The 25,354-nt window shown below is 30.8% G+C and overlaps 1 protein-coding gene across 2 annotated transcripts in view; it reads right to left on the bottom strand.

Moving 5' to 3' along the window:
* Positions 1-25,354, bottom strand: part of Klhl4 (kelch like family member 4) — a 99,042-nt gene that overhangs the window by 8,153 nt on the left and 65,535 nt on the right. The window contains exons 4-9 of one of the 2 annotated variants that reach the window (XM_005323413.5): positions 24,730-24,926; positions 20,354-20,566; positions 18,008-18,194; positions 6,708-6,932; positions 5,106-5,268; positions 2,855-3,067 (exon numbers count right to left, since the gene is read on the bottom strand). In XM_005323413.5, the coding sequence (XP_005323470.1) occupies positions 2,855-3,067; positions 5,106-5,268; positions 6,708-6,932; positions 18,008-18,194; positions 20,354-20,566; positions 24,730-24,926 (1,198 nt within the window). The remainder of the gene's footprint in view (positions 1-2,854; positions 3,068-5,105; positions 5,269-6,707; positions 6,933-18,007; positions 18,195-20,353; positions 20,567-24,729; positions 24,927-25,354) is intronic. The other variant, XM_040283719.2, reaches the window with a different exon arrangement.

The following is a 25,354-nucleotide window of genomic DNA, read 5'->3' as shown; positions in this document are numbered from 1 at the left end:
AATTGCATCATGAAGAAGTAGAAAATATAAATAGATTAACAACAAAATGAGACTCAGCCAATAATCAAAAATTTTTCAACAAAGAAATCTCTAGGATTATATTGCTTTCTTAAAATTTAAAGGAAATTAACATTAATCCTCAAATGCCCCCAAAACTGAATAAAAAGTAATAATTCTAAACTCTATCAGTTCTTCATAAGTTTTATAAAATCAAAAATACCCTACAAGGAAAGAAAACTACAGAACAATATCTCTAATAAATATTGATGTAAAATTTTCAACATGATACTAGGAAACCAAATTATACAACCTATTGAATAACTGTAAACAAGTGAAATTTATTTCTGGACTTCAGGATGTTTTATTATACAAAATACTCCCAGTATAACAAAATGAAGAAAAATATATACATGATCATCTCAATTGATGTAGAAAAATGTATGGGTCAAAATTAATCATATTTTCATGATAACATACTAATAAAACCAGAAGAAATACACCACAATATAATAAAGACTATATATAAAACCCAGAGCTAATATTGTATTTAATTATAAAATGAATTTCTTATATGGTCAGGAACAAGAAAAGGTGCTCATTTTCAACAGTTCTGTTCACTACATTTCTGGAAATTCTAGCCAGAGCAGGAGAAGGAGAAGAAGGAGAAGGAGGAGGAGAATGGGGAGGGGGAGGGGGAAGTGGAGGGGGAGGGGGAAGGGGAGGAGAAGGAGAAAAGGCATCCAAACTGGAAAATAAGAAATTACTAATGAATGAAAAGATACCTCATGCTTATGGATTGGAGGAGTTAATATTAATATTTGATCTACAGATCAATTACAATCCCTTACAAATGATGAATGACATTTTTTTGCAGAAATATAATAATGCATCATAACTCCACATGAGGTAACAAGGGATGATTCATAATATCGAAAAACAAAGTTGGAAATCTCACACATTATGATTTCAAAATTCTCTGTAAAGTTACACTAATGCAGTCAGTGTGGTGTTGCTATAAATACATAAAAGACCAGTGGAAGAGAATGGAGATCTCAGAAAACAATCCCCACATTCATAGTTAAATAATTTTGGGAAATAGAGCCAATACCATCTAATGAGGCAGGGGAGATTTTTCAGGAAATTCTGATGGGAAAACAGGATATCAGAATGCAAAAATAAAGTTGGATCTCTATTCTGCACATGAAAATTAGCTCAAATGGATCAAAGAGCCAAAACTATAAAATTCTAAGAGGAAAACATAGATGAAAAGCTTACTGACATTGTATTTGGCAAGCAATTCTTAGATATGGCACCAAAAATATAGTTTAAAAGAATACAAATAGATAAATAGGATTCCATCAAAATTTAAAATGTTTTGCATCACAAACATTATCAATATGGTGAAAAGGAAATACAATGGAGAAATTATTTGAAAATCACATATAAGACAGGCAATTAATTTCCATAATATGTAAAGAATCCTTTTACCTGAATAACAAAAATAAACATCCTTATTTTTAAAATTGCAAAGCACTTCAACAGACATTACTCTAAAAAAGATACTCCAAAGTCTAATAGCATCCAATAAGATGCTCAAAACCAATAATCCTTAGGAAAATAGAAATTACAACCACAATGAGACGATGCTTCACAACCATTGGGATGGCTGTTGTTTAATAAATAATATGTAAGTAAAAAACTATTAATAATATGTAAGTAAGAAACTATTAGATATAATTACTTATTATGATTCAATATTAATGCTTCCCACAAGTAAAATATTAGTTTTCTTCCTTAAGTCTTTTCTTACTACAGTTTATGATTCAACTATTACTATAGTTGGATAAATTTCATCCAAACTGCTTTCTTTATGATATTTCAATTCCCTCACATTTAAATATTCCTTTGTCTACAAGATCAAGTCCCAAAATGTCTACTTTGTTATTTTAGGTCATATGACAATCTGCTATTAACAAATTGCCTTCTCAAATTATATTTCAACCCAAACTTTATGCTCTCATTTACAAAGCTTTCTCCAAATTTTACCTCCTTGGCCTTTTTCTAGACAGAAATTCCCACCTACTTTGATAGAACTACAAAGTACAGGTTATTTTCAGCAATATACCACACTGAATGTCTCCCATTCAAAGAACTTACCTATGGGAAAGGAAATACTTATTGCAATAGAGTTAACATTCCTAAAACTATTAACAATAGAGTTAACATTCCTAAAACTATTCTATTGGAGTTTTCCCTGTATATTTTGAGGAAGTAAAGTCTTTATACTTTTGATGATTGATCTGATTTTAGAAATTATAAACTTAATTTCATTTGATTCTGGTAAATGAATTGACTAACGTAGCTTAGGATAAAATTTCCTTATTCTTTCATCACTTTTGTCTCTATTTTGTGTGATTATCACACAGTAAGATATCATACTTTTAAGGTTTTATGCTGACTACAAAATGTATAAGGAGGATTTTTTCCAAAATATTTTGAGTGTAAGAGCAAGTAGAAGCCAGCCAGAGTGGCACATGCCTGTAATCCAAGTGTCTCGGGACACTGAGTCAGAAGGATGGTTAGTTTAAAGCTAGCCTCAGCAATTTAGCAAGACCCTAAGCAACACAGTGAGACCCTGTCTCTAAATAAAATATTTAAAAAGGGCTGGGGATGTGGTTTAGTAGTTAAGTGCCCCTGGGTTCAATCCCCAGTGCCGAAAAAGGACTAATCCACTGAAAAAAAAAAGATTAACAATTATTTGGAAGATTACTTTCTTATAGTTTAAAAATCGTTTTGTTTCTGAAACAATGAATAACCAAATGATCCCACAGAAAAATAAACAGAAACAATTTACCTTTCCACACAGTCAGAAAGCCTGGAGCAATGGTTAGAAGCAGGGGCATCATGACCCCCTACAACATATAAGAATCCATTGTATGTTGCAACTCCCACACCTCCTCGTCTTTTGGACATTGGAGAACACAGACTCCACTTGTTAGTATGTGGGTCAAAATATTCCATTGATTTGAGGCAGGAACTTCCATCACGTCCACCAATAGCATATAACCTAGAAAAAATATAATTGTACGTGTGTGTGTGTGTGTGTGTGTGTGTGTGTGTATAAACAAAGTGCATGCCTAGAAATGAAAGCAAAATAACCTCATATAAAGTAATTCAATTTTCTGACATTTCTGCTTTCATATTCTAAAGTCCCTAAATATTTTGTAACAGAGTTTCTGGGGGCAACTGTAAAGGTCTATCCTACCCTAATCCTCTCCCCTTCACCATTTTCATCAAAATAACTTTAACAAATAGATAAAAGAACCCATGGGAAATTAACAGAAAAGGGAGGGAGATACCAAAAGTTTTGGGAAAATGATTCCAAAGACCAACCTTAGTAAACTTGCAATTTTAGTTAGGTCCAATTGCTCAGTATCAGAATCCCTGTCATGAAGCATTTTATTTATTATGAAAATATCTATCACTAAGAAGTTATTAACTTAATAAATAATTAAAAGGATAGAACGCATAAGCTGGATTTTTCTAGCTTGGAAAAGAACTAGACTATAGTATTTCTCCCATTAACTTTAAAATGCCAATTCTTTTGATGAACAGTATTTTTAATCTAATTTATTCTTATAACAATAAAGATGATAAACATTTATAGAACCATATGTCTATAAATACCCTTCATAATGAGTTTTAAATAACAACAACTCATCAAAACAAAATTAAATGAATCAAAGTTGATAATTTCAACCTGTTCTCTATAGAAGATCGTATTACTGAATCACCTGACATCATTTGGGTCATACCAGAGATAGATTTAGATGTAATTTAAGCTCTAAAACATTGTAAATATGGATCTCCTTTAACATATAAAACTTTCCTGTGTCTTTTTGTGCAATATTTTAAAATCCATTTGTGTTGAAATTTCATTGAAATCATTTATATGTTGAGGTATTGGCTTTATAAATAATTAGTACAGAGAGACAAGGCTTTTTCTTGCCACTGATCCAACCTATTGTTTGAAATTCTTTTTTTTAATATTTTCAAATTTTATGTTTTAAAATTTAACTGATTTTATTTTTTAAAATACACAACAGTGGAATGCATTATAATTCTTATTATACACACAGAACACAATTTTTCATATCTTTGTATATAAAGTGTGTTCATGCCAATTCATGTCTTTATACATGTACTTTTTTTGCATTACAATGCTTATTACACATTATCATGCAAACCCTTTCTATATGCTTATCATTTGTCTCCAAAGGTTCCATCTCAAAAAGCCTGTAACTATCTGGTAACAATTCAATCACTTGAAAACCTTTAACATTATCAGTTTTAGTATATTGGCTTGCTCTCTTGGGGAAGTGATCAAGCAAAGTCAAATATTGAGGAAGAGTAAGACTAGGTGGGATTCCATAGTTGGAAACCCTAAACACTCAGGAAAGCAACTGTAGAACCAAAAAAAAAAAAAAAAAACCCAAAGAAACAAAGCAACTACAAAAATACTTTTGTACAAATAGAGGCAGATAAAATTTTGATAAATCAAGAGTAAATATTAAGGCTGGAGTTGTAGCCCATTGGTAGAGCTCTTGCCTAGCACATCTGAGGAACTGGATTTGATTCTCAGCACCACATAAAATAAAGGTATTGATTGTTTCCATCTACAAATAAAAATATTTTTTAAAAGAGTAAATATTAATATAAAAGTGTTAGCTTCTTAAGAGTAAAAATAGACCTGATTGCTGCAAAAGTGAGTGTCAGATTTATGTTCCTATACCTCTACTGAGGATCTTGTTTTAATATAGATTCTGACGCAAAGATTCAGCATTACTGAATGGACCTCAAGGAATGCTGATGTTGCCTGTCCTAGGACCACACTCTGAATAGCAAGGGTCTACAGAATATTTTATCACATATGTATTTTAAACAAATACTTTAATTTTAATGACTGGAAAGTTATAACAAAATGCTTTTATGATAGATAACAAACATATTCTGAACACTTAAAAGGCTTATTTATTGATGGATCATGTTTATGAAGTTCTGTATTACATGACTTGGGAACAAAGAATATGTATGTCTGGACTTACTTATTGTTTAATGCAACAACACCAACTGTGCTTCTAGGAGTAGACATACTGGCCACATAATTCCACTGGCGTCCCTCAGGATCCCATCTTTCTACAGTATTTAGATAACTCCACCCATCATGACCACCTACAGCATACATTGGTCCTTCAAGTGTGGCTACACCTATAAGATAAATATAGTATTAGGATTCAACTAAGTGTCATTCACAATATGCACTGTTTCATTTCACAAGCAACCTAATACTCAAAAATTGCTATATTCTCAAATGGTTTTGCCTTCATGCAAATAATTTACTCAATTTGATCCCAGGCTAAATATAGTCTTCTTACCCTAGAAAACTTTTAGTTATAGCTACTTAACCATAGAAATTTATTGTTGCTACTGAAGTCAAAGAAGTCACAGAATGCACCATTTCTAGGTATGCAATAAAAAAATGGGAAACTGTTTTCTTTCTGGCATAAAGTCAATGTGTTATTTTAATGCAAAAGGTAGATAAAATATTCAATCTTAGAAAAACCTGGAATTGGAATTCTAGACTGAATGTACCATATCTCTTTAACTCTTGTTATTTAATATATATATATAAAAGAGTACTGTGAGATAATTAACCAGACATTGAGTTTTAAGATTTAGTTAGTAGTTTGTTCTCTGCTTCCTATCTGTTCTGAGAAATCGTATCATTGAGTTTTTCTACACTTTATTCATCATCTCAATCCACCTTTCAGTGATGTATCTTCATCTTCTTTCCTACCTCTTTAATAACATTAATTATATTGAAAATAAACTTGCTCTGATTTTTTTCTACAGGACATGATTTCTTATCTGTAAGAACTATACTGACATAACCAATCTTAATAATCACATAGTGCATATGTGACAGAAACAATTTATCTGGATAATTGGTAGGGGTGATACCAGTCCTGGATCTGCCATATTTCAGCTATAAAAAGTTCATTATTAAAAAATCCAATTCTTGTGGTGTTTTTTAATCATCATTATGACATCTCAAACATATGGAACCTAGTATGAAGAAAGATGTATCCTGACAGATATTCAGGAGAATAAATATTTCCCACTATTCCATAAGTCCTTACTTCATTTATCTTAAACTTCTTGGAAACTGCTGGGCAATGTATAAGTTAAAATTGTTTTCAACCAAAGGGTTTCTCTGAAACAACTTTACCTTGGACCTGCATCCTAAGAGTTTTGAAGAAATATAGATTTGATTCTTGTGGGGAGATACATAATTCATCTAACTAGAAACAATATTTATCATCAAATGGTCTCCTCTCTATATTGAGCTTAGGAAAAAACTTCCTGTTGTAATTTTAGGTTCCTCAATAATATAACCTACCTAAAGTTGCTATCTTTGTTAAAATGGAATCCTCTTTTAAAAATGGTATAAAGGAAGCAGGATTAACAAATATGTAATCTATTACATTTAAAGAGTTTCATGAATTTTTACTATTTGCTTAAGCTTTTCAGCATTTAGAATCATTTTGACCTAGAGTTTGACTAAAGTCCAAAAATGTACAACTATGGTTCATTTTTTTAAATATTTACTATACATTCTTAATGAATTATATAGCATTAATTCTTACCTAAGCCATGCCTGTGTGTTGACATGGGAGGCATGACAATCCAGATTTTGGCAACAGGATTAAAACATTCAACTGTATTCAAAGTTTTTAGACCATCTCTTCCTCCCACAACATAAAGCTTATTATCAATAACTGCAACACCAAACTGAAGCCTACGGCCACTCATGGTGCCAATATGCAGCCAATTGTTGGTCCTGAGGTCATATTTTTCAATTGTAGTGGTACCTGTTAAAGGGATATTTGACAATGGTAAAAATCATTTATATTAAAAATTTTAAGTTGACATAATTCACATTATATTTTTATATCCACAACTTTTAGTAAATTATCAGGGATTGCAGCTCACATTGCACTAAGTAGCCCAGATGGCACTACAGCATGACAGATAAAGCAAAGGGTAAAATATTTACTTACCACTTTTGGGTCAAAATGGAAAAGTCAGAATAAAATAATACATATGGCACATATATTATATATTTACACCTCATTTGGCAATATTGTGCTATTGGTAGTACTAATACATGTATGAAATATTATATTTTATAAAACATACCTTGGGTTCTGTTATTCAACATTTGCACGTCTTTTACAGTTTTAGTTATGTATGAGCATTGGGTATGTTGATTTCTGCTCCATTGTTCAGGTTGTAAGGTGTGTGCGTGTGTGTTTTAAAAGACAAATGACTAAAGAACAAGGAACTGATACACACAATGTTTCATGGTAGTATCACAAATCATGGTTAAGAATATAGAAATCTGAGGTATTACTTTAGATTTTAATAAAATTTCATTTTTACTCTATTACTAAAATATGTTTATGGCCATGGGAAATTATCACTACTATCATTGTAAGTAATAATAAATTGTAATTTCTGCAGACAATTCTTGATTCACTCATAATTGCTGCTGATACAGTAAAAGAAGATTTTGCACAATATAGAGCCTTCTTTCAGTACTATGATGGAAAATGCTAAAATTATTATTCAAACCAATAGTGTTCCTAATATACTATGTGGAAAGCTTAGGAATTTTCATACCAATCGCACAAAGCCAAGAACAGAGATATGAAAATTACATTTTCTAATTGTCCCTTTACTGAGAGATTTGTGGAGAAAAAAATACATCAGTTATTATGGAAATAAAATTAATATCTGAAGTTTATTCTATGGCAGTTATAAGGCTATGGTATGGGGTAACATCAAGTCAAAATTTGATCATAGAACATATTAGATATTTTGTTAAATATGAATAATTTGTTGGGTTACGTTTTTTATTAGATTATCATTTCTGCACCAAACATATTCAGATGACACTGTTCAAACTTGAATATCTACAAACACATATAGTTTCACTCCTGTTGCTTTCAACTAGTTTTCTCTGAATGTTTTCATATTTTTATATTTCCTTATTCCAATTTTCTAAAATCTTTCTCCATATATTGTATATGTACATATATGCATACATATACATACATACATACATACATATACATGAATACATTTGTATATGTTAACTTCTTTACTTCTAACTCTTTCCATTAGTGGACTTTACAAGCTAGCCAATTTAGATTAGGACACAAAAACTAGGCTGCATTAATTATTGATATCATGGTGATATTCATGTTGAAGTAATTAGGCAGGAAACTGTACAAAGCTACATTAATTATCTGTATACAGAAGGTTTACACTAAAAGTTGCAGACATTTGTCTTATGCCAGGTTAATATTTCCAGGAATTATATTAACTGTTAAATAAGTTTATCTCTCACTTCTCTATTGCCATCATGAATGTTTATGAACCAGTAGTTTGGTATCTTGAATTCGGGAGAATTCCCTATCCCATTTGCCTATACCTACTAATGTGCCAACTAATTAAGATGTAAATTCTCTAGCTAGTTTATTATGATAGCTCCACATTTCATGGAAAAAAATCATAAATTATATTTTGGCTTTTTTTGTATTTTTTCTGTGGAGATCATCCTTTTGCTGAGAATGTTACAAATACTGTTTCTCAGGTCATTTTGAAGCTCAATTGTTAATTATAATCTTAGCAAGAATGAACAAATCCCATTAAACTTTGTAATACTAATGGGAACACAATATTTCCTGCAGTTGCAAATATATATGAATTAATGATTTCCTTTATTTATTTTTAAAATGAACTAAAAGTGACTATAATAACATTTCCTTTGTCATCTGTGGTATTCTCTCTCAGAATTCATTGTTTTTAATGAATAAATCATTACTAAATAGTTTGTATGTACAAAGTTTATCATTGGACCATTGTAAAATTTCAACCTTGTTCACACTTAGAACTTTTCTGATTATTCTTTCAGATACATTCTAAAAGTTATTATTAACCCTAGTCATTTGTGTGGTATCTATATTTAGCAATTAATTCTGAGTTTATTGCATGAGTCAGAGAGGAAATTAAAAACAGAGGAAGTACTATATTTAATAGACATCAAAAGGTGAAAGCTCCAAAATATATATCTTTAAAAAATAACTGAAATAACACACAATAAGAGCTCTAATTATAGACAATATTTTTATAGTTTTATGAAAGAATGGTAATTGACATATTTTTTCAATATAATATTGATTTATATAAATATATGTTACACTTTAATGTTCTTTGTTATATTTCTTTCTTTACCCCACGTTTTATTTTTCAATAGATTCTAAGGCATATAAGAAAGAGGGTGTTTTGCTATTGTTCTTACTTTTAGAATAGTGGTAGTATAAAAAGACACACACAGAATTTGAGTCAGAATTCAATTTCTAGACTTTCTCCATGTTTGTCCTTGGGTTGGCTAACTAATATTAATATGTGCAAATTAGAAGTAATGAAACCTCTCTTGCAGTACGGTTGTAAGGTTTAGTAATAATGTTTGAAAATGACAATCAAGGATTGGGTACTCAAAAGTTAGAAATTTAAGTATTCTTCTAGCAATCTGCACATCCCATAGAGACATTTACAGTGTCTCCACATAGTAGGAACTCAAAGGGTCTCAAAATAATGCTCTCTACTTTCCATAACAAACTGTGGTAATAGAGACTAGGGATTATAGGCTACCATTTTACGAAATTGAGTTGATAATTAAAATGATCAATGAACTAAAAATAATCTAAAGAATGAACTAAGAAAATACAGAAAGTGAAAAAAACACTGCAATAAACAGATGGAGGTTATGGAGAAGAACTAAGTGGAAATACTGAAAATGAAATATTCAATAAATCAAATTAAAAATTTTATTTGAAAGTATAACCAAGAGATTAGACTATGTATAACACAGATTTTCAGGCATCAAATGAAGAATATAATCTTGAAACCCAGTAAACAAAAAAGAAAAGATGATAAGTGACTAGGGCCAGAGTGTTCAAGAAAAATGAGATAGTATTAAGAAACCAAATCTTAGAATATTAGCTTAGAAAAAGATACTGAGATACAAACTAAGGGAATTTATCATACTTTCAGTGAAATAATATCAAAATAATTTTCAAAGCTTGGGAATGAGAGGGAAGTCCAAATATGTGAACCCTTTAGAATCCCAAATAAATAAGATCAGAAATTATTCTCTTCATGACACATTAAAATACCTATTACACAGAAAAAGGACAAAATTTTAAATCCACAAGAGAAAAATGGCAGGTCATATTTAGAGGTAAATACAAAATACTCCTCATATTCAGTTCAGTCTCTAAAAGCCAGGAGGGATTAGAACAGTATATACCAAGTCCTGAGAGGTAATGCTTGCCAACCAGGATTTCTATATCAAGCAAAGCTATCCTTCAGAATTGAAAATTAGAAAAAACCCTCTAATATAGGCAGAAACTAAAAGAATTTTGACTACAAATTAAGTACTATTCAGAATATTCAATTAAATATTACATGTAGATATAATGAAAAACAAATGTTAGAGCCAGCAAATGGATGAATATTACAAGTATAGCCAAATAAAAGAATTAGATATTAGAAGTAAATTAAAATAGCATAATATGGTAATCATCTCTTTATAATAACACTGAATGAAAATGGTCTCAAATCTTAAATTACAAGATATAGACTGGCAGAATGAACTAGAAAACAAGATGTACCCATGTATTGTTTACAGAAGACTCACCTTACAGGCAAAGAGAGCCATAGACTAAAGATGAAAGGATTATAAAAGATATATAATGCAAACATAGTACAAAGACAAACAAGGATAGCTATTCTCATAACTCACAAATCTGTCTTAGAATAAAAATTAATAATAAAAGACAGATAATTCATTATTTTAATAAATAAAACATTAATGATAGCTTGTATGTACAAGATAAACAAAGTTTATCATTTTACCATTTTTAAATTTCAACCTTGATCCTGCTTAGAACATTCTATTCATTGTCATCATTCTTTTATATACATTATAAAAAGTCTTTACCATAGTATACTGGTGAAGGAACTATTCAGCAAGAATAATGATTGTGAATATTTCTGCCTCAAATATTAGCACACTTACTAACATAAAGCAAACCCTACTCAATATATGATGACTCAGTTATCCCCAAATACAATACTACTGGGTTGTTTCAACAGACTTCTTTCACCAATAGATAGCTAATCCACATTTAAAAAAAAAAAAGTTTCTCCAGACCTACAAAATAATATTAAATAAACAGACCTATCAGTCATTTATATAATATTTCATCCATCTCCAACAGAGGTCACCTTCTTTTCAGATACATATGGAATCTTCTCCAAAATATACCATATTTTAGGACACAAAGCTAGACTTAACATATAAAAAATAGAGATAATTTTTCATATTGTCAGAAAATAATGAAATAAAATTAGAAATCAATTACAAAATAAAAAGAAATCATTTTAATACATGGAATTTGAATATTGTACTTTTGAAGGAGAAATGGTTCATAGTAGAAATCAGGAGGGAAACCAAACCAATTATTAGAAACAAAAATAGAGATAAAACATAATCTCCAGGACATTATGAAGCAGTTTTAAGAGGAAAGTTTATAATACTGATTGTCTACATAAAAAAAAGAGAAAGACCTCAAATAAACAACCTAATGTTAAATCTCAAAGCCCTAGAAAAGCAAGAACAAACTAATTCTGAGACCAACAGAAGACAGGATATAATTAATAGTCAAAAGTAATGAAATTGAGAATAAAAAATACAAAGGATCAATGAAAGAAAGTATTGGTTCTTTGAAAAGATAAACAAGATTGATAAATACTTAGCCAAACTATCTAAAAGAAAAAGGCAGAACCCAATCAATAAATGTAGAAATGTAAAAGAAGATATCATAAACATTTGTGAAATCAAGAGGAATATTAGGGACAATTTTGAAAATTTACACTCCAATAAACTGGAAAATCTAGAGGGTATTGATAGTTACATATGTCTTACCCAAACTGAACCAGGAGGATATAGAAAACATAAGCACACCAATATCAAGAAATGAGATTGACTCAATAATTAGAAGCCTTCCAATTAAGAAAACTCCATAACCAGGTGGATTCTCAGCTGTGTTCTAGCAAATCTGTAAAGAAGAACTAATACCAATAACCCTCAAATTATTCCATGCAATAGAAAGGGAAGGGACACTCCCAAATTTATTCTAAGAAGTGTGTAACACACTTGATACCAAAACCATATTAAGAAATATCAAGGAAAAAAAACTACAGACAAATATCCCTGATGAACTTAGATATAAAAATTCTTAATAAAATATTAGCATTCTACATTTAAAAACATATTAATGGGGCTGGGAATGTGGCTCAAGCGGTAGTGCGCTTGCCTGGCATGCGTGGGGCACTGGGTTCGATCCTCAGCACCACATAAAAGCAAAATAAACGTGTTGTGTCCACCAAAAACTAAAAAATAACTATTAAAAAATTCTCTCTCTCTCTTAAAAATCATATTAATGATTGTACATAATAATGAGGCTCATTTCATTGAAGAGATGCATAGTTGGTCAAACATATACAAATCAATAAATGTAATTCACCACATAAATAGAATTAGACAAAAAACACATGGTCTTATCAATAGATGCAGAAAAGTCAACAAAGTCCAGGACACATTCTTGCTAAAAATACTGAAGAAACTAGGAATACAAAGAACTTACCTGAACATCATAAAAACTATATACAACAAATCTAAAGCCAATGCAAACATCATAATGAATGGACAGAAACTAAAAGAATATCCCCTAAAATCAGGAACAAGACAAAGATGTCCACTCTCATCAATTCTATTCAATATATTTCTTGAAACTTTAGAGAATTCAGGGAACAGACTAAAATAAAAGAATTACATATAGAAAAAAATAAGTAGGAATATCTGTTTGCTAATTACATGATAATATATGTAGAGACTACAAAAACACCAGAAGATATACAGACCAATAAACAAATTCAGTAAAATAGAAGGATTGAAGATCAAAATAAATAAGTCAATGACTTCCCTGTACCCCAACAATGATTCTGCTGAGAGAGAAATTAGGAAAATAATTACATTCACAATAGTCTCAATACAAGAAATACAATAGAAAGGGAGGGGACACTCCCAAATTTATTCTAAGAAGTGTATAACACACTTGATACCAAATCTAACCAAGGATGTGAAGTACCTCTACAATAAAAACTATGGAACAACGGGAAAAAGAAATTGTAGGTCTCAGAAGGTGGAAATACCTCCCATATTTTTGTATAGGCAGAATTAGTATTGTTAAAGTGGCGATATTACCAAAAGTGATCTATAGATTCAAAGTGATTGCCATAAAAATGCCAATGACATTTGGCACAGAACTAGAAGAAACAATTCTAAAATTCATTTGGAAAAATAAAAGACCCAGAATAATCAAAGCAATACTAAGCTATAAGAGTGATGCTGGAGGCATGACAATATCAAATTTCAAATTTTACTACAGAGATAAAATAACAAAAGAGCATGGTATTGACATAAAAACAGGCATGGAGATCAGTGGAATTGAATGAAAGACACAGAAAAACTCGCGTATTAACAGTCATCTTAACCTTGACAAAGGTGCCAAAAACATACCTTGGAGAAAGGGTAGCCTTTTTAATAAACACTGCTGGAAAAACTGGCTATCTATACGTAGAATGAAGAAACTAGATATTTATACCTCACCCTGCACAAAAATCAATACAAAGTAGACCTAACACCTAGGAATTAGACAACAAAAAAGCAACTGCTAGAAGAAAACATAGGTCAACACTCCAACATACTGGCACAGGGACCAAGTTCCTAAAGACTAAGACTCCTGAATTTCAAGAAATAAGACCTAGAATCAATAAGTGGAATGGCATCAAATTAAAAAGCTTCTGCACACTAAAGGAAATAAATGTGTGAAGACAGAGCCTACAGAATGGAAGAAAATCTTTAGCAGATACTATTTCATTGGGGAATTAATAACCTGCATATATAAAAAATTAAAAAACTTAAAGAAAAAACCCCAATCAATAAATGTGCATATGGACTAAATAGACACTTCTCAAAAAATAAATAAATGCATGCGATCTACAAATATATGAAAACATTTTGACATCCATGAGGGAAATACAACTAAAAATAACACTAAAATTTTACCTCACTACAGTTAGAACAGCAATCATCAAGAATAAAATAATAGCTGGTGAAGATGTGGGGGGAAAAGTACACTCATGCATTTTTGGTGGGACTGCAAATTAGTACAACCACTTTGGAAAGCAATTATGGAGATCCTTCAAAAGACTAGGAATATCACTACTAAATGATCCAAGTATTGCACTCCTTGGTATTTATCCACAATAACTAGAATAAGCATTTATAATGATACATACATACCAATATTAATAGCAGTGTAATTCACAATAGCCAAGTCATGGAACCAGAATAGGTACCCATAAACAGATAAATGTATAAAGTGATTGTGATATATACATACAATCAAAGGAGTTTTACTCAGCAATAAAGAAAAATAAATTATGTCATTTGCTGATAAAATGGGTGAAGCTGGAGAGGATCATGCTAAGTGAAATAAGCCAGACTTAGAATGTCAAGAATTTAATGTTTTCTCTCATCTGCTGAAGCTAGATAGACATAAGGAAAAAAATGAGGAAGGTCATGAAAATAGAAGGGAGAACAGTGGGGTAGAGGAAAGAGATTGAAGAGGAAGGAGGAAAAATGTGAAAGGGGAGTAACTATGGAGTTAAAATGAATACATGTTATGTGCATGTATGAATACATTATAATGAATGAATTCCACTTTATTTATAACTATAATGCACCAAGTATAAAAACAACAAATAAATGGAAAAATAGTAGAGCAAGTGAATCAGTAGGAGGGAAGAGAAGTAGGAAAGGGGAAGTACTGGGGATTGAATTGGTGCAAGTTATGTTCTATGCATTTATGAGTAGGTCAAAATACCCACAATATCATTCATGACTATAATGAACTAATTTAAAAAAGAAGCTGCTGGGCACTGTGATGCACAACTGTAATCCTAGCAGCAGAGGAGCCTGAGAGAGGATGATTGTGAGTTCAAAGCCAGTGTCAGCAAAAGTGAGGTGCTAAGCAACTCAGTGAGACCCTGTTTCTAAATAAAATACAAAATAGAACTGGGGATGTGGCTCAGTGGTCAAGTGCTCATGAATTCAATCCTTGCTATCCTTCAAAAAAAAAAAAAAAAACCAACTATGCCCAGCTGAAATGCTTATTGAGGAGAAAGAAAACAAAAGAATGGGTAGTAGAAGAAGATCATTAAAAACACCAGCTACAAACACAAGAAGAGTTAGATAAATGAGTATTGTAATTTTCTTTTTTCTTCTATTATCCATTTTTCCTGTTATAGGATAAATTGATTTTATATCACAATATTATAACATTGTTTATTTTACATTTTAATATTTAAGTCATCAATTAGACATCAAAGGATATCAAGAAAAAGAGTAAATACCACCCAGTGATTCCATATTCTCTTCTAGTGCATTGTCTGCAGCATATATTTGTATCATGTTAGGTGGAAGTATGACCTTGGTAATTTGGAAATTAAATATGGTTTTAGGAGATGTGTATGGGTGCCAAATTGACAGGGCCTGAAGTTGTGATGGACTATTTTATGTTTCAAATTGGCTAATACAAAGCAACCAGATGTTTGATCAAACATTCATTCTTCCAGATACTTTTGTGAAAGTATTTTTAAAAATGAGATTAACAGAACAGTAGACTCAGTAAATATGATTATCCTAAATAATATACAGAGGCCTCCTTCAATTAGTGAAGACATCAATGGAAATAAAAGTTCGATCTCCCCAAGAAGAAAGAGTTTTGTCTGCATGCTGCCCTTGGATTCAAACTAATTGAAATTCTTTCCTGCTAGCCTATATGTGCATGGATGTGCCAACTCTCCACAACACATAACTCAATTCCACATGAACCAAATCCATTTGGTTTTGTTTCTCTGGGGAATACTGATGATTACAGAAAGTTCCCCATATTTTTGTGTGATAAAAATTCTTAGGCTAATTCTACCCAAACCACAATTAATTAGGTTATTTTACTAACATGTTCCTTAATCTGATACATCAGACAACTATTTTATTAGGCTTCCCAAAATATTGTATTTATTTAATTTTATAAGTGTACTGATTTTTAATTTGTGCTCTATTTCATTAAATTTTCCTTATATAAAGTAGAGAAACTGAAAAGGAGTTATAGATACTTATAACTATTATCTAAAAACATTCATTTATACAAGAATAATATAAGAAGAACCTGAAAAATAAGAAATACAAACAAAAATAAACATAAAAGTTTCCATTCTCATATTAAATATGAGTCCATTAATAATATCAGAAACTAAAGATAACCACATTTGAATTTTGTATTTATTACCTTTCAATTTAAATAACAAAAAACTTCTAACATGCTATTAAATTCATTCTATTCAACAAAATGCAAGAAAATACACAGTTGCCAGGCTTAAAACTTATGATAGGATCCCATTGTAATTTGGTAAATTCTGAAGCACAAACACCTGTAAAATAATCCTTTAACATTGAAAATAATTGTGTTTTCAGCCTCCTGTTTTTAAATAGATTCTGAGGTTTTAATATATTCTCTGAAATATATTTGTTGAAAAATTAGTCCCCAGGGTGGTAATATTGAGAGGTAGGTGGACATCAAAAAGGAGTCAGGGCCATGAGTCACTTTCTTATGAATAGATTAATGCTGTTCTTACTTGACTGGAATAGTTACCATGATAGCACTTCATTACAAAGGTTCCATTATGTTTTTCTCTTCTACATGTACGTGCTTTGCCCTTTTACTTTTCTAACAGGTTGGCCTTCCAGTCTCCAACTAAATAAACTCTGTTTTTTTTAAAATTATCCAACTTATTCCCATACATATAACAGGAAACTAAACAACAAGGTTACAATTAATCAGAATATTTCCTGTGTACTGTTCCAATTTCCAGTTACACTTATCAGAGGAAAAAAATGTTTCCAGTAGTATAAAACTTTTAGTTTTGTATTATTTTCTACAACATAGCCATTCTATGTATGATTTGCTAATAAATTTTATCTTTAAGTAGATTGATGGTTTTATTTTATATGCAACCAATTCAATTTAAAATATTTTTTCTATTACAGCAATATGGATTGAAAGACTGAGAAATCAAGTATAAAGAGGCAGAACTATAGAAAACAAGTTCTGAAAAGGGTTTGGGTAGATATAATGGCTTCAGGAACTGTCCCCTATAACATTTAATGAAATTCTTATAAAAAATCATTATTTTCAGGTTTGAATTCCAGAATTTCATGATTATTTATAACTAGTCTTTGAGTATCTATCTAATAAGAATTTGAGAACAGGAAAGAAACTACTCTTTCTCTCAAAAAATAAATCTGAAGGTCCTTGTCCTTTTCCTTTATGACCAACATCAAATAAGTGGTCCTTGAAAATATTTCATATAGCAATATGAATATTCAAATTGAAAATTCCTTGCATACATTGAAAGTGTCTATTAGGAGTTTAGTTCAATCCTCAGCACCACATACAAAGAAAGATGTTGTGTCCGCTGAAAAAACTAAAAAATAAATATTAAAAAATTCTCTCTCTCTCTCTCTCAAAAATTACATTAAATAACTTATTTATGAAAATGTATATATATATACACATATATACATACACTCATTTAACATGGCTTTAGTACCACCTTCCTGATTTGGAGAATGTTTACTATATCTTTTCTTTCTGGAATGAAGGCACTTTTTATTTCTCTCTTTTACCTTTCATTGCATCCATGCCTCCCACAGCATAAAGAGACCCCACAGTTGATTTTCTAGGCTTTGTTCTAGGGCTTTGCATCATGGGTCTTCTCTCAGGTAAGAGATGATACTTCATAGCTTCCATGAGTAACTTCTGACACTCAAGATCACCAGCAAACATGGAACTATTTTCTAGATCTGCCAGTAACTGAAAAGTAATGATGCATGGCATATAATTGAACAGTCTACCATTACAAAGAAAATATTTAAGTTTATATAAATTTGAAGATAACTGAAGCTAATTCAAGTGTATATTTTTTGTTATTTTTTAGTTTAAGTTTCTTATTAGTAAGATATTTTTATTTTCACTTATCATGTAAATGACTAGAAGTTTCATAGTAGTATCAATGATCTATTGCAACTTTGTTCCATTTGATTTGTACATATATCATATCATCTGAAGGAATATAAAAAAAACTTATAAAATTATTATTGTTACTATTATTGTTTAAATAATCCATATTATAGGTACAGAACACACTAAGAGATAAGAGTACAAAAGACTACTGGTTGCATGTTTGAGCTGGAAATTTCCCTTCATGCCAATAAAATAACTTCAAACTAAATTACTTTGCTAAAAAAGTCAAATAGACTTAAAGGAATGTAAAATTAAAGACTTCTGATATATTATACCCACCAGTGCATCTTAAAATTCCATGTCTAAAATTCATCTGGTGAGATTTAAAAAATGTGAATTTCTCAACGTGACCCCCAAATATTGCTTAAATGGGCCTGAGAAATTGTTTCTAATAAGCACCTAGGTAATGCCATATTGCTAGGACAGGAACATATTTTTCTTCCATATTTTTATTAGTATAAAATAGTTGTAAATAATCCTAGGCTTCATTGTAACATATTGGTATATGCACATAATATAACAATATAATTTGGCCAGTATCATTCCTAGTATTTCCCCTTTCACTTCCCTCCTCCCTCCTCTGGGACAATAACATTTTAAATGGTGCTCTCTAAGAGAATCTAATAAATCACTTGAGAATAACACCAATAAGCATACATATATTCACATAAACATAAAATTTCTATAGTTTATGAAGTTAATCTATCGATTCTAGATTTAGAATTGTGGGTCTAAAATTACATATATATGTTAATGTTTCTTTTTTAGGTGTTACCATTGCCTTGTCCTTTGGATAAATTTGCTATAGTTAGAAGGGTGATCAATGTTATTGTATTGCACATGTATGGAGTCTTAAAAGCAAGTATGTAGTTTCATGGGATTTAATTAACAGCTAAAAGTAATATATGGAGAAACTATCAGTGTATTAACAATCTTTTTTCAGTATTAATATTCAGTTAACAATTTTGTTGAAAATGGACTAATATTAATGTTAATTTTAATATTTATGAAACTATCACAAGCTATCTAAAGTCTAGGCAAGACTTCTCTTTCTGATGTGGATGCTGTTTGAGGACTTTAACAGAACCAATAAATATGAAATACATATGGGTAATATACTTTTATATTTAGTATAAATAATATCCATTTTGATCAATTTTTAAAGAAAAAAATTGTGCTTACCATCAATGATGGAATTATGCAGTGGTACTGCACTGCAATCTCACTAAAATGCAAATATTAAGATTCAGTAAGAGATAAGTCAACCTTGGGCCTAAATCAATGTTGTTTGCTTAGAAGCATCCTTGCTATATTCCTTCAGTTTGGCAAGCATGATGAGGATGCCATTATAATGATGCTCTAGTGCATCTGAAAATATGCTTTCAATCATGGCAGATAATTACTCATGGTGGTAGATATTATCCAGAATCAGATTCTTTTCTAGACATTCTTGTGGGAGGCTCTTATACTTATTATAAACACCTTGCCTAGAAGGTGAGCAGTAAAAGAAAAAGCGTCAGACTAGTTATTTTCTCTGCTTGGTACAAGTGCTATGCAAGAGAGGAAACTGAAACTAATTAATATAATGATGTGTAGGGATTATCTGTATTTTTATCCATGTTTCCTCTTTCCATATTAATATTTCTAATTAAAGGTTGAATATGAATTTCTGTGAAATAAATACTGAGTGCACTAAATTGAATATTCCCTGAATAAATAGGCAATTAAAGAATGGATTGGTGGCCTTGGGTTGTGGCTCAATGGTAGAGTGCTCACCTAGCATGGGTGAGGGACTGGGTTCAATCCTCAGCACCAAATAAAAATAAATAAATAAAAATAAAGGCATTGTGTTCACCTATAACTAAAAAAAAACAATTTAAAAAAGAATGGATTGGTGCCTAGAGGTAGTTTAGAACTCTAATATACATTACCTGGGGAAATTTCCATACCTGTGCTGGAAGTAATGGCAGTCGGATGTAAGAAAGCAGCGTTGCCAGGTCTTGTTGCCTAGTCTGAACATCATGACCTACCCACTGCATTAGAGCATGGAAAATGGTTTCTTCATCAGGCACATTAATATCATCACTGCACAGAAGTTTTGAAATTTCATTAGCTGGAAGCAGGAGGAATTCTTGGTTTTTTATTACCTCAATGAAGTGTTCCTAGAAAAGAAAGGTCATCTACTGAAATTTTGTATTTTAGAATTTTCTTAAGGAAACAAGCATATCAAAGGATTTCACTTTTTTAATCTTTAAAAATGTCAGATATATATATCCATTTCTAGCAATAGTTGCTATTGCTATCTGACAGGAGTATTGGAGCCTTCTGAAGCTTAGGGTCCAAGTACTTCCACTAGGAATTATTTAGTGAACACAAGGAAAGTCTTTAACTTCACAGGCCACATGGGAAGAATGAAGAATGTCAGAGCTGAGAATACTGCTTTTTCTTCCAGCTGTTTACATGACAAAAAGAGTTTTTGACTCCAGAACTGACTTCCTAGTTGATCTTTAGTAAAAAGCCCCAAAGAGAAAGGCTGAAAAGTTTTGAGGTGGAAGCAATCCTGAAGGTCTGGGAGAGACCTATGTATTTGAGGCAGCTATGTATTTGAGGCAGCAACTGATTGTACTTTTTTGAGATGATAAAAGGAGATAAATGAAAAAGTATTTCCTCTTATGGAAGAGAATGATCTACTATTGACCAAGGGAAATGTATCCTTCTCTAATGCATCACAGTCAACAGATTCGACAGTCTGAAAGGTGTTAGGAAATGTTCCTTGAGACAAGAGTAGGGCTATATTTCCATTTCTGTTATATCTCCAATGTCCTTTCTATAAATGTTTTCTCATGTATTTTGGCAAGTATCAAATTTTAAACAGCTGTGTTTCCATTTTTTTAATCAAAATACCACCATATTTTCTAGTTTATAAATATTACATATTTCTTAAATATTTTAATCTACAATATTTTTCACAATGAATGCTATAAAATATGCTTCTGAAATATACATAAACATGTGCACCTGGTAATTTATGTTACACAGCAAACAGATATTCTGAGAGTAGAGTAAGACTGAAAAACTGGGGACTCTGGATGAATCAAATCAATCCCTCACCTCTACTCATACATTAGTCATTATAGAACTGAGTTAGCCTAATAACAAAATTATACATACAGCATTCTCAAGGTTGATAGACCCCTAAGGAAGCTCTGATATCATAAAGTTTCAAACTAACTCATCTATTAAAAAAAATTGAAAATCCTCTCACTCATAGAAAATGATGACAATAGTGTTACTAATATATCTCATTTATACAGCATTTCACACTTTAATAAAATATTTCACAAGCATTAAACCATTCAAAATATGTTCTTACGAGGAAGTGAAATTACTCTGATGAGAAAGCCAGCAATACATATTATTTGATCTATTAAGCTACAAAATCTGGACTTAGATGTAACCCTCTAACATAACATCTATTGCATTTTTAAAATGCTAAAACTTTTTGGTAAGAGATAGAATATTTTTATTAAAGAGTTAATAAAACATAAAACACTGTAAAATTTAGGGTTACCAATAGCCAGCATTTACATAAACTCTGAAACTATGGTAAATAATGGAAAACACTGTTTCATTCTCCTTTGTGTCTATTTTACAATGACACAAAAGGAACAAAGAAAGGAAAGAGATGCCTACTCAATGGAAAAGGTGGATTACGGTCTATTAAATTTGATTATACATTTGAGGGAGTAAAGAAAATAGTAGAAATGGTTTACTTGGTGTTCATACCACATACAATCAGAAATTTGATTTTCTGATAGAATTTTGTATGACTTCGAGTTGCTATCTTATAAGACTATTGAAAATTGCTGGGCAATCTGGATAAGTCTAAATAACAAATATATGTATTATTTTAAATTAGCAATATATGACCCTGAAGTATTCAATATTGTAGACAAAATGTATTATTTTAAATTATCAACATATGACCCTGAAATATTCAGTACATGTAGACAAATAATTAGTAATGCATAAATCTGATTTTTAAAACATATTTTTTAGTGTTGATAAACCTTTATTTTTTTCATTTATTTATATATGGTGCTGAGAATTGAACCCAGTGACTCACACATGTGAGGCAAGCAATCTACCACTGAGCCACAACCCCAGCCCTAAAGTCTGATTTTAAATTTTTGGTTTTGAAATTATTTTGCTCCTTGTTTAAGGTAAACACATTTTTCTTCTATGTACTATCCCAAAAATCTTCTTTTGTGTCTTGTATTCACTATGAAACTCTTTTCCAGATCTACATTTAAATTGCTATAAAATTTAACAAAAGAATATAGCATGCTTGCTGAATGATTCATTGGTACAGACAACTATTTACATGATTGAAATGGTTAATTTTGTGTGAACTTGTTTAGGTCACAGAGTGCCCAGATATTTGACCAAATATTTTTCTGGGTTTCGCCCTAAGGGTATTTCTGGATGAAGCCCATCCACATTATAGAGGACAATCTGCTTATTCAATATAGCAGTTCACCTGATTGTAATTGTATCTCTAAATTGTTTAACATTATCCTTAGATATCAAAATTATTTGGGCTGGGGCTGGGGCTCAGTAGCAGCGCACCTGCCTGTCATGTGTGAGGCACTTATTTTGATCCTCAGCACCGCATATAAATAAATAAAAAATAAAGGTACATCAACTAAAAATGAATATTAAAAATTTTTTTGCATTATTATATGGTCTAAAATTATTTGCAGTATTACAAAAGCACTATTATAGCAAGCCCTTTACCTATTTTATTGTACTCACAATAGATACTAACATAATACTAAAGGAGGATTAAGGGAGACAACACCATTGTATTTTTATACACATCCTGCTTTAACACTCAGTTTGGGACACATAATAGGAAAAGGAAGACAAGTTCATTTTGTGTAACAAAAATAATTCATGCAGTTTATCAGAACTTATTTTGTCTGCAAGAGTAAGATACCAGGCAGGAAACTGTTAATACTTAGTTCAAGAATTTAAGTAATTTAACAGGAAGTTTTCATGTTTGGCTTTTGTGGGTAAGATTAACCTTTGAACTATATAACTGCTGTTCCTTTAGATTCTGTGTCATGTGTATTTAGGACACATGAATACAAATAGCATAATTAAATTACACATTTTAAAATGCAAATCCATTATAATGTGATTACCACACAATGATACTGTTAAAGAATACATTTGCAATTTCAAATGTTTAGGAATGATTTGGAATGGGAAGAAGGAAGAAGAAAAATTTACAAGAAATTTTTAGAGAATGCAAATTTTAGAAATTTGAAAATTTTATGATCAGGTAAAACTGTAGAAAATATATATATGGTCTTTACACTAAAATAATGTTACATTTACTAATCAATTTTACATGTCATTCTCTTTTTTCACTTGTAAGCACATGCCTTTCATTTTTTTAAAACTTAAATAACTGAAACATTTCTTGTATAAAATATTCTTTATTAGGTTTCATAGATAGATCCATGTCTTATGTCGGTCAGTACTCTCAGAGGTTAAAAAAGTTCGTTTTCTTCTTTGCATCAGGATGGTATTAACGTTAATGCTAAGGCTTATTTTATATTCTCTGTCCAGTTTTCCTTGCCTCTTTACAACACATATTTCATGTGATTGTCACCTGACTAAATAAAGATCATTTCATTCTATGGAAATTTTAAATAATTATCACAAACTGATAGGGCTGGGGACAGAGCTCAGTGATAGAGCACTTCTTTAGCATTCTGACACTTTCATTTAATTCATAATTAATAGTAGAATTGTAGAGGGTTTTGGTTTGCTTTTCTGTGGTGCTGAGTATAAACCCAGTGCCTAGCACATTTTAAGTAAGAGCTCCAAAAAATTGTCTGAGTTATTAATTTTGGTAATTCTTAAGCTCTTTCAATTAATCTATTAATATTAGCATTTTCTTATTGAGTGATATTTATCTTTCATTATAAATCATAACATGTCAATTTTAGAAATTAAATAATTATGCAAAAGCATCAGCAAATTAATATTTTTTCTTAATAATATAGATCTGATTTGCAATATATACGTGCACAATTCAATTTTGGCATTATTTTCATTTCTCCAAGTTTTGAGATTTAATAAAACTTTTTGGTTCCAAAGATTAACAAAATTTAATTGAGTACTGCTCAACTAGACAAATATTTTTATCTATTATGTGTAAGTCACCTGTAAATTATGTTTATATATTGCTTTTAATTTTATTCCAATATTTACATAGTACTTGTACAAGTTATTTTGAAACAATTGACTTTACCATGGTGTACTTATGTGCCACGTTGAGGAGCTCTGTACAGCCCTGGGCATCTCCAAATGATCGAATTCCTAAGCAATTTGAAGGATGGAGCTGCTTTATGAGGAAACTGGAGCAGACTTCAACAACCTGCGTCAGTTGCAGGAGACAAGCTGCAGCCAGCAGACTTTCAATGGTATCTTCTTTTAATAGAAGGACACCTAAATTATTTGAAAAAGTAAACAATGATTATGTTTCCTATAAAGAATGGCAAAAATGTGCTAGTTAGTTGAATTTTCCATTTCCCTCCAAATTAAGGCTATGTTTTTTTTTTCCTATACTGTAGTTATACTCTAGGAATATGTTTTGAGCCTGATATACATAAGGGAGACTGAGTGTAAACACTAATAGGACTGAAGGGAGCCAAAGTAGAATATCAAAAGTATTATGGTAAATGAACAGTGAATATTAACATTACAAAAACTACAAATTGTTTTTCTTAAGTCTGAATTTAAAACTTATCTCAGTCTTTTATTATTAATGTATTCATAAGAACATCACCTTAAATATATTATTTTTAATGGTCAATCATACCTAAATAAAGCTGGAAAAACTGTCTACATTATGAGTCAAGGCACATTATGTCAGT

The sequence above is a fragment of the Ictidomys tridecemlineatus genome, chromosome X (assembly GCF_052094955.1).
Source record: "Ictidomys tridecemlineatus isolate mIctTri1 chromosome X, mIctTri1.hap1, whole genome shotgun sequence".
Lineage (NCBI taxonomy): Eukaryota > Metazoa > Chordata > Mammalia > Rodentia > Sciuridae > Ictidomys > Ictidomys tridecemlineatus.
The sequence above is the reverse complement of the archived record's forward strand: the minus strand, read 5'-3'. Positions and strand labels throughout refer to the sequence as shown.